At 43.8% G+C, this 11,390-nt stretch overlaps 1 protein-coding gene across 1 annotated transcript; it reads left to right on the forward strand.

Moving 5' to 3' along the window:
• The first annotated feature begins 7,554 nt into the window (after nt 1-7,554).
• On the forward strand, nt 7,555-10,113 carry EDDM3A (epididymal protein 3A). The gene is made up of 2 exons (XM_001142179.6): nt 7,555-7,660; nt 9,231-10,113. Exon 2 carries the CDS (start codon nt 9,257-9,259, stop codon nt 9,698-9,700), a length of 444 nt encoding a protein of 147 aa, XP_001142179.3. The 5' UTR covers nt 7,555-7,660; nt 9,231-9,256; the 3' UTR covers nt 9,701-10,113.
• The last annotated feature ends 1,277 nt before the right edge of the window (nt 10,114-11,390 follow it).

The following is an 11,390-nucleotide window of genomic DNA, read 5'->3' on the forward strand; positions in this document are numbered from 1 at the left end:
CAGGATTACAAGTGCGCACCACCAGGTCCCACTAATTTTTTTGTATTTTTAGTAGAGACGGGGTTTCGCCATGTTGGCCAGGCTGGTCTCAAACTCCTGACCTCAAGTGATAGTGATCTGCCCGCCTCGGCTTCCCAAAGTCCTGGGGTTACAGGTGTGAGCCACCACACCCAGCCCAAAACTGGTAGAGGTGCCGGAGAGTGAACTGGGGACCTCGTACATGCCAAGGATTTCTAATGCAAAACTACAGTAGGCTGTCATCTGTATGTAAGCTATACACACGCGGGATGAGAAAGAACACCTCCTCTATCAACCACACACTCACAGAAAAACAAACAGAATGTGGTAACATGTGTATCTCATGTATACATGGGAGAAACTCAGAGAGTATCTCACAGAGGTGGCTAGAGTGCCATCTTCAGCTATTTAGATGGCTAAATGCTATCTTCAGCTAAAGCAAAGGAAAATGCACGTGGGGAGCAAGTCATAGGGAGATGACCAGGAAAAATATAGTAAATGAGGGAAAGTTTGGTCATACAGATTTAAGTCAGTATCTTCTCCACTGAGAAGGGTCTCTTGTGATTTAGAGTCACCTTTCTCTATCTGGCACAGAAAAGGAGACATCCATAAGAATGGAGGTTTCCCTTATGAATGCACGTTACCCTTACAAAAGGCCAATGCATACTCTATTTTCAGAGCTTGTCTTGTGTATACTGTTTCTCAAAATAAGCAGTCCAAAATCATCTTTACGTTACAGAGCATACCTTGTGGTGGCATATTCTGATCTCCTATAGTAGATTCTCACAAATTTCTCATGTAAGTAGCTCTTTAAAAGTTGCTTTTACTAAAGGGTAAGCAGATGGTAATTCAAAACAGTATAGGAGGAAAGTGCATTTAAGGGCAATTAGTATATTAGGTTTGTATATCAGTGGAATGTGAAGCTGATACAGAAATGAATGAATATGCAGCTACCCAAATCAGGGATAAATATCAGAGCTTTATAAGCTCTAGCTTTCCTGATATCCATCCCTTATTTGGATAGCTGCATATTAATTTCCTTAGGGACCTGTCTTCCTCTTTTGTGGACCTTATAGGTGAGGCTGTCCAGTAAGGCTTGCAGTCCCTTCTACTAAGCCAAGCAATTGTCATGAGATCCAAGCTAGGCTAACTGAACCTTCTTTTGTAGGATATAAATATATGGCACCCTAAAATATGCCCCAGATACAAAGTCCTGTCAATTAGTATTTGTGTTGCTCTGCATCCTCACCAGCTTTGGTGATGTCAGTTTGTATTGCATTTCAGCCATTCTAATAGATGTGTAGTATTATCACATCTATTGTGTAATTTGCCGTTCTCTAATGATAATAATACACTGAAAGGATTAACAGCTCATCAAAGTAGGAAAAATTATAGTTACACATTAATCATTGCATGCTGGTCCACTTGGAGCAGCTTCCCTGCAGCTGCTAACTAACCAAGAGTCACATAGCATGCTGACCACCTGCTCCCCCATTGTTCCTATAGGTAGAAACTCACAAACAAGAATCGTGGGTCTTTTTTGCTCAAGAATTGCTTCAGGCATTTCAGATTCTGAACTCCAGTGGAAAGACTGACACCAACCAGTCTGAAGACTCCCACCATGCAACTGGCTCAGAAGAATGCACCTTTGGCATCTCCCTGTCCCAAGACTGCACTCCTCACTTCTCAAGAATCAAAAATCCCTACACTTCAGCCGCTGTCCAGACCCCTCACAAACCCTACCCTAAACCTCTTGGAGAGGTGGATTTGACTTTTCCTCCCATCTCCTTGTCTGGGTGTCATAAAAATATTACACTATTTCTCTGCTGCTATCACCATTATCTCAGCATGTTGACTTGCTGGGCATAAGGCAAGGAATCTATTATGGTTAAAGTTTAGTGGATGGCTAGCCTGGAGGCTCCTCATGGGCATTTGTCCATGGTTCGATGCTCTCTTGCTGCTGTAGCAAACGTGGAGATTCACCAAAGTAGCTGGAGTTTTTGCCAGCATGGCACTGCCAACTTTCAGCTCAGGATCACTTGCAGGGGAGAAATGGTTTCCAGAATGGGAAAACATCTCTGGTAAGTGTTCCAACATCCTCTTTTCCTTCTCCTGATCTGCTGGCCTTCTTAGAGGTCCTGTCACCTCTTTGGAGGTCCTGTTGTCCCTCCTTCACTAAGGGCCCTGCTCAAGGACATTTTTACCAATTGGAAGGAGCACATAGGGACGTACAGTGGAACTATTCCTGGGCTCTTTGGGTTTCAGTTCTGAAATCTGTTTTTTTGTTTTGTTTTGTTTGTTTGTTTGTTTGTTTGTTTTTAAACAGAGTCTCGCTCTGTCACTGAGGCTGGAATGCAGTGGTGCAATCTCGGCTCACTGCTGTTGGCTCTCCCTCCTTCACCTGGTGAAGGAGCTATGGCCAGGCCACCGGCACTTGACCAGGAGGCCAGGAATGACGAGATGCAGGAATGGCCTCCTCTTCTCATACCTGTCAGAGGACCTAATTTGGCCAGGGAACCACTTTAGCTCCAGCAGGACGATTTTCCCTTCAATAATTACCTACAGGAGGTGTTGACGCTGACACAGGGCAACCCATGGGGCTCATTTGGGTACACTCTCCATTCTCTATTTCCGATTTATTAAATTTGAAAAATAGTATTGCTACCTATTGAGAGGATCCAAAGCCAATGGAAAATTTGTTCTCTTCTATATTATTTTCTTCTATATCCTATATCCCATAATCCTACCTGGACCAATTTTCAAACCTGAACTCTGAAAGGGCATGCCCAAGCAGATGAGCCTTAAGAAAGTTCAGGAAGTAAGGCATAAGCCCAATGAAAGCCCTTCAAGTTTTCTGGACTGCATTTTGAAGTGTTCAAGGAATACACTGATATTGGTCCGAAGGCCTCAGAAAATTTAAAGATGATAAACATGACATTTATTAGCCAGAGTGTCCCTGACATCCAGTGAAATTTGCAACAAGTTGAAGGGGCACTGGACATATCTTTGTCTCAAATAGTAGAAACAAGGGTGTTCACCGGCAGAGACCTGGTCTGAACCAAAGAGAACTATAAAACATGTAGCAGCAAGCCACCTTGCTAGCAGCTGCTTAAGGAACCCTCGGACCATGGCACGGACCCACCATAGGAGCCCCACATAAGTTAGGACCCCCTGGGACCCAGGCTCCCTATAAGTAGAAACACTCTACTTACTGAACTCCATGTGCCAACTACAGACAGGAAGGCCATTGGAAAAAAGACTGACCAAACCACAAAGGGGCCAATAATGGGAAAATCAATTTCCAATTCACCAAATGCCTGAAATATCTCAGGGATCTGGGGCTGAGAACTTCTGTAATAAGGATCAAAAATGATGGGGCCCGAGGGCAGCCTCTGACCCAGCTAGTACCCTCCATATTTCCCACGTGGAGCCCTGGGTCATTATGATGCTGAGAAATCAACTTTTAGCCTTTCTAGTAGATACCAGTGCCACCTACTCAGTATTAAACACACACTTGTTCAAATTGTCTTCTGAAACTATGAAAGTGAAGGCAGTTTTAGAGGAGACCCTAAAAGAACCATTCCTGCAACCCCTAGATTTCCAACTGTGACAGACTTGCCTAAAGCATCACTTCTTACATATGCCTGAATACCTTATCGATTTCTTGGGACATCATCTCTTGACTGAATTGAATGCAAATATTACCTTTTCCCCAGGATGGGTGAATATTACAGTGTCCCCAGATCAAGCCCGTACCTTGCAAGCTGCATTGTTGCAGCAACTGGCTCAGAATTTCTCTCTCATCCCTGAAGAATTCCTACAAGAGGTGGGTACTGATTCCCATCCTGGGCAGATGGGAAACCAGATAGTGCTAAGTCTGCAATCCCAGGACCAGTCAAAGTATATGAGGGAACCACACTGCTGAGTCTTAAACAATACCACCTGAGAGAAGAGGTATGAGGAAGTATTCAGTTTTTGTTGTCTGATTTCCTCCAGTCTTTATACTCAACAGACCTTGCTGGTCCTCGTGTAAGAAATCTTATCTGGACTTCTCTTAACTGACTAAAGCATAGCATTGTGAAAATACAGCCACCATTATCTCTCTCCAAGGGAATCCTCGTGTAACCACGATAGGTGTGTGGCCTGATGCCTATATTCATCTTCTCATCTGTGTCTCAAGGAGTATGGGGCTAGGGTTTTGGGGGTTTTTTTAGTTTTTGTTATGTTTGTTTTGTTTTGTTTTTGAGAGACAGGGTCTCACTCAGTCACCCAGGCTGGTGCTATCATAGCTCAGTCCAGCCTTAAACTTCTAAGCTCAAGCAATCTTCCTGCCTCCGTTTCCCAAGTAGCTGAGGTTACAGGCACGTGCTACCACTACTGGCCTTAAAATTTTTTCTTTTTTTTTTTTTTTGGTAGAGTCAGGTTATCACTATGTTGACCAGGCTGGTTTCCAACTCCTGGCCTCAAGTGATCCTCCCACCTCAGCCTCCTAAGTAGCTGGGACTACAGGCATGTGCCACCACACCCAACTAATTGCTTTAATTTTCTGTAGAGATAGGGTTTCTCCCTGTGTTGCCCAGGCTGGTCTCAAACTCGTGAGCTCAAGTGATTCTCCCACTTTGACCTTCTCAAGTGTTGGGATTACAGGTGTGAGCCACTATGCCCAGCCCCTACATTTCAATATGGGTGAGTGAAAATAGAGATGTAATTTTCTGCACTGCACTACTGCACTGATCCTATGAATTCCATCCATGGAGCCCTTGGAAGTCCGTGGATCACAGATTAAGACACCTATAGATGTTGTCATCCCCTGAATGAGGAACCTAAGTCACTTTTATGGTTTTGTGAAACAGTAGTTCACAAACATTTAAGAATTGAATAGTGGCTAACAAAAGAAATATTGGCTTGGCGCGGTGGCTCACGCCTTTAATCCCAGCACTTTGAGAGGCCAAGGCGGGTGGATCACCTGAGGTCAGGAGTTTGAGATCAGTCTGGCCAACATGGCGAAACCCTGTTTCTACTAAAAATACAAAAATTACCCGGATGTGTTGGTGCGCACCTGTACTCCCAACTACACAGAAGGCTGAGGCAAGAGAATCACTTGAACCCAGGAGGCAGAGGTTCCAGTGAGTTGAGATCATGCCTGGACGACAAGAGTGAAACTCCATTCCAAAAATAATAATAATAATAATAAAAGGACATATCAAGGAATTAACAGAAAATAATTAAAATCAAAGACAATAAAGGATGAACATAATTTTCAAGTGATTTTAAATTTATATTTAAAGGGGAATACCTCCTTAAAAACCGAAATCAAAAGTCACTGCCCAAGGAGCTTCTGTTACACAAGCTGGTAGACAACCCTAGGAAGTAGACCCATTAGGTGGTTTCCAGAAATACTGGTTGGGTTACCTTCCTGGGCTGCATTCATAGTGGCTAATTTCTGTAAATATAACAATATGCTTTTCCCCAGTTTAGTTTAGATGGCCTCCTAATTGGGTTTATATCCAAAAAGCTTTAGGACTTTGGGTTTATATCCAAAAAGCTCATAGGAGAGTTCATGGATGTATGCTTGGAGTCCATGATATTTTTTTTCCATATTAAAAGTGGAATATCAAGTATTTGAGAAACACTGGCTCATACATTGGCTCAGGTGGCTTCTCTCTCCCACCTCTCTACATGCATTGAGTCACTACTTGAATTTAAGTCTTCAATAGAAGACAATGCACATTTGTTGGAAAGAGCTCTGGATGTGTGGGCACATGACAAAAAACTGATTTTCCCTGAGAATCGCCTCTCAAATCATCCAAATTCAGAGGCCCAGAATTGTTCCTGTTTTGCTCTCCCCTGTCCCCCAAAGACCTAGAGAGTAGAAGGATGCACAGAACCTGCTCTAAGACTATCTCCCGTCCATCCAGTCTATCAGCACATGATTTTCTATTACTCAAGGACTGCTTCACAGGAGTGGGGGTTTGAAGATAAGTTCTGGATATAAACTGAACCTTCTGTCATTCCAACAATAAGGTGGCCCAGTGAGAAAATCAACTAAGGTGGTTTGGCTAGGAGCAGCCTTTGGAAGTGTTGTTAGAAAAGATTTGCAAGAGTCTTACTTTATTCATAAATCGTAACTTTGACTAGTGTTGATGAACCAGTATTGGTCACATTTGCCAATTTGTGGGGAGTTGGCATGGAAAATATGGTGGAAAATTCTGGCTGTGATGTTAAAAGTAACCATTGAACACTTGCACAAACTCAGTTGAAGAAGTTGTGGTCTTGTCAGTTTGAGCTGAGTTCAGGACTGAATCTTGAGGTCCTGAAAAACAACTTAGCCAGCACCTTGTGACCTATACTTCGCAGTCAGATGTTACATATAGTAGCATTGTAGAAACTATGGCTAGGCTATGTGACATTTTAATAGTAAGCAGTACAGTGTCACCAAACAGCTAAAGGTTATAATTAGAAAACTGAGTAGAGAAATTTCAGATACTGGCTACCTAATCATTCATAGCTATTTGGCCACTGTTTTCACTAGATATTCTTTCACCTCTCAATGAAGGTCTCACAATTCACAACATTAAAAGTGATTTTCTGGCCTGACCAAGTGGTCATGCCTGTAATCCCAGCACTTTTAGAGGTTGATGTGTTGAGGCTTAGCTAGGCTCAGGAGTTCAAGACCAACCTGGCCAACATGGTGAAACCCTGTCTCTACAAAAATTAATACAAAAAACTAGCCAGGCATGGTGTTGCATGCCTATAGTCCCAGCTACTCAAGAGGCTGAGGTGGGAGGATTGCTTGAGCTGGCAGGTTGAGACTGCAGGGAGCAGTGTTTGTGTGACTGCACTCCAGCCTGGGCAACAGAGCAAGACCCTGTCAAAAAAAAAAAAAGGCAAAAGACCAGGCACAGTGACTCACACCTGTAATCCCAGCACTTTGGGAGGCTGAGGCAGGCAGATCATGAGGTCAGGAGATTGAGTCCATCCTGGCTAACACGGTGAAACCCCGTCTCTACTAAAAATACAAAAAATTAGCTGGGCGTGGTGACAGGTGCCTATAATCCCAGCTACTCAGGAGGCTGAGGCAAGAGAATGGGGTGAACCCGGGAGGCGGAGCTTGCAGTGAGCCGAGATCTCGCTACTGCACTCCAGCCTGGGCAACAGAGCGAGACTCCGTCTCAAAAAAAAAAAAAAAGGTGGCTTTCCTCAGTGAAGTTCCCATGTAACATAGCATAACCCTCCAGGGACTTCCCCAGAAGTTTGTTAGAATTGCGAGCAGAGCTAAGTCTCTAGTTGTCTCCTGATAACACCAGATAACCCCTTTCTGGGGTCACCTAGGGTCTCGCAATCATTTTGTGCCCAGGGCTCAGCCTTTGATGTTTGTAGCCTTTGCTCGAGGCTACTGTTTGAGTGAACCCAAGTGTTCCAGATGAAACGATACAGGGACAAGTTCACATAATAAGGCTGTTCCCCATCACCACCTCCGCTACCAATCAGCTGGAGCCCTGCAGCTCCCCCTGCTATTCCTTTCTCCACTGCTGTAGATTTCCAGGGCTCTGAGAAAAGGAGGAGGACGCAGACTCTTCTCTTCAGATCCACACGCTGATCCGCACTACAATCAGTGACCTGAACTCAGAGTCCGAGTAGGGTAAGAAGGGCTCTGCTGAGGTTGCTCGGGGGACAGCCAGGAGCACTGGAAGGAGGCTGATTGAACTTTTAGATAGCAAACAATGGAGAAGGATCCAAATCATGGAAAACAAAGGTCTGAATTCTGGTCAGCCTCAGTCCCACTGATACAGGCTTTTCCCTGCCCCTCCCTTCCTTCACCGCCAGTCCTCCTAAGCACAGTGCATTAAAGCTGCTTGCATCCTACTCTTCTATCTTGTGTAGGCCTTTATCACCAGGACAGGGTTCCACAGATGAGGAACCCTGTGTCTGATGTGGGCATGTGACATCTTTAGAAGTGCTCTCACACGCTTGCATCTCATTAGACTCTTGCAGGTCTGTAGGGAGCTGTGATTAGGCCTATCTGAGGACACCGATACTCAGAGCTATGAATCAGGCTAGAGGTTCAGTAGGGCCAGGAATACTCCTCATGGCAAATGAGGACAGATAGCTGGTAAAGAGATAACTTTTTCAAACGACCGTACATCCTATGCTGTGACCACAGTAGCTCTGTGGGGGACTGTTTTAGTTTTGGTGCCTGATTGATTACAGCAACAGTTCTAAACTGATGTCCTTTTATGATGGCATTGTCAATAAGCTCTAACAAATGAAGATCATTTGTAATAGCAGTAATTAGGGAAGTGGCCTCTGAGAAGGGATGCCGATAGTTAATAATGATCACGTATTTCACCCAGACTTTGGGGAAAGTGTTATAAGGAAGTCAAGGTTGGAAAAACATCATTTTTCAGAGAAGTGCAATTGCAGCCTGGGCTGTGGTTTCCAGAATCAATGCCTTCTGCCTAGGAACCACCTCCCAAGTAGTTACTCATCTTCTACATTCCCTTAAAATGCAACAATCTTTTCCACTTTGCAGACAATACGCTTAAAATGTCATTTTTCTATTGGACACATGATCTCCTGAGAGCTTATTTGGTAAAAGAGAGCTCGATAGTGATTGGCTCCTCAAATTGGGTAGAAGACAGGGTAGACAGGAGATATTTGAAATTCTCAAAAGGTACTTTATCTATATTTTCCAAATTTGTGTTTGGCTCTCACAGGCTAAAGCATATTTTTAGTTCTTAGAAACTGTATTCTTTCTTTTTTTTTTTTTTTTTTTTTGAGACGGAGTTTTGCTTTTGTCACCCAGGCTGGAGTGCAGAGGTGTGATGTCGGCTCACCGCAACTTCCGCCTCCCAGGTTCAAGCGATTCTCCTGCCTCAGCCTCTCGAGTAGCTGGGTCTACAGCCACCATGTCCAGCTACTTTTTGTATTTTAGTAGAGATGGGGTTTCACCATGTTGGCCACGGTGTTTCTCGAACTCCTGACCTCAGGTGATACACCCACCTTGGCCTCCCAAACTGCTGGGATTACGGGTATAAGCCACTGTGCCCAGCCCAGAAACTGTATTCTTTAATGAGAATCATCATCTTCTAATATGGAACCAAATAGCAATATAGTGCCCAAGTACCTGCTTGGCAGGGAAAGGAATTTTAAGGTGGAGCTCAGCTCTCTGAGTATAGTCTGGATAATGCTTTTCTTTCTCTTCCCTGTAGACACGCAGGTGGACCTGGTGACTGAGATGACATCCTCTCTAAAGATTTGGGGCATACTCTCGGCCCTGCTTTGCATCCTTTGCAGGCTGTGTGTATACAGTAACAACATTTACTGGAGAGAATTCATAAAACTTCATTACTTAAGTCCAAGTCGAGAATTCAAAGAGTACAAATGTGATGTCCTCATGAGAGAAAAAGAGGCTCTGAAAGGCAAGAGCTTTCATATGTTCATCTATAGCTTATGGTTCAAAATTCAGCGTGCATGCATCAATGAGAAGGGGAGCGACCGATATAGAAATGCATATGTATGGGCCCCAGGTGCCCTCAAAGTACTCGAGTGTCACTGGGAGAAGTACAACAATAGGTACACAGAGAGCAGAAGCTTCAGCTACATTGAATTCCATTGTGGCATAGATGGATATGTTGATAACATAGAAGACCTGAGGATTATAGAACCTATCAGCAACTAGAAAGTCTATGCACATCCTCAGATATTGGTAGAGTATTCAGTGCTTCCAAAGTGGTGGGCCCTGCCTCCATCAATAGCCCCTGCCACTCCCCGCTTACATTTATGTGTCAGTGTTTTCCAACTACTTAGAGTTTATGTACCTCGTGATTTCTTGATACCAAATCTTTGTGTGGTTTCTGTATCTGTAATACAATTTTGTCCTAATTTGCCTAATTTACACCCACATTTTTTCCAAGATTCAGCTCATATGGCATCTGTCCTCGACTAACCTAAGACTTTCCTGATATTGACTCTCTTTATACCTACCCAAGCTGAACGACCCTCCTTTTCTTAAATAAAATATATTATTCTAACGTATGTGACGCTTATATATGTTATGTGTGCAGAGTATGTATCGTGTGATTGGTATGGGTATCGGTGATCTAGGCTATTTTTGCCTATGGCTGTGCAAGGGGTTTAATGTGCACTTTATGTGTCTGTGTCTAATGTATGTGATATGTTTATGTATATCATGTGGATATAAATGATTGTGTGCTAAACTGGAGACAAGTAGTGATGTAAGCACTCATCGTGGTAGCAATTTGAAATAATCAAAAGGGTCAAAATCCAGTTTTAAAGAGTGGGCTGGGCACTGTGACTCATGCCCATAATTTCAGCACTTTGGGAGGCTGAAACAGGTGGGTCACCTGAGGTCAGGAGTTTGAGACCAGCCTGGCCAACATGGTAAGGCCCTGTCTCTACTAAAAGTACAAAAATTTGCCACGCTTGGTGGCACATACCTGTAGTTCTAGCTATGGGAGGCTGAGGCAGGAGAATCTCCTGAACCTGGGAGGCAGAAGTTGCAGTAAGCCGAGATCACGCCACTGCACTCCAGCCTGGACGACAGAGCAAGACTCCGTCTCCATCTCAAAAAAAAAAAAAAAAGAGTTTACTAAAGTGAAAGGCTGGGAATGGACATTCTGTGGCACACAGATTCCAGAGAAATGGGGTCAGTACTCCAAAGTTAAAAGTTAAGTTCTTTTTTATGTAGGAAAAAGAGAAAGAAGTGAGAAAGGATTACATTTTCTATACCAGACTGGTTCAAGAGTTACAACAAATTAATTGGTTACACTTTTGTCCCCCCACCACATGACTTGTTCTATTTATAGTTGTTTTTCAATTCTCTCCAACTCTAAAGAGTGTATTTAACTTTCTATCTTCAGACAGTGTGAAAGCCCAGAGGCCGAGATGGTTGGATCGCTTGAGCTCAGGAGTTTGAGACCAGCCTGGGCAACATGGCGAAACCCTGTCTCTACAAAAGAGAAACAAAAATTAGCCAGGCATGGTGGCATGTGCCTATAGTCCCAGCTACTGAGGAGGCTGAGGTGGGAGGATGGCTTGAGCCCAGAAGGCAGAGGTTGCAGTGAGCCGAGATTGTGCCACTGCACTCCAGCCTGGGTGACAAAGCCAGACCCTGTCGTGAAAACAAACAAACAAAAACAAAACAACAACAACAAAACAAAAAGACAATGTGAAAGCGATGAAGTCTTTGCATGAGAAAGGGAAGAGGGGAGTTAATCCATAATGAACATCAGCAGTTGAGAGGGGATGAGTCTTCCCTGGACCCCTTCACAAATGCAGGTAAGAAACAGGCTTAATCTCTAATCAGAGAAGGCAAGATACACTTGCCTTAGTTACAGCTGCCTGGTACA

The sequence above is a fragment of the Pan troglodytes genome, chromosome 15 (genome assembly GCF_028858775.2).
Source record: "Pan troglodytes isolate AG18354 chromosome 15, NHGRI_mPanTro3-v2.0_pri, whole genome shotgun sequence".
NCBI lineage: Eukaryota > Metazoa > Chordata > Mammalia > Primates > Hominidae > Pan > Pan troglodytes.

What these genes read in the sequence shown, in the direction of transcription:
- EDDM3A (XM_001142179.6), top strand. Translation starts at nt 9,257, where the DNA reads ATGACATCCTCTCTAAAGATTTGGGGCATACTCTCGGCCCTGCTTTGC.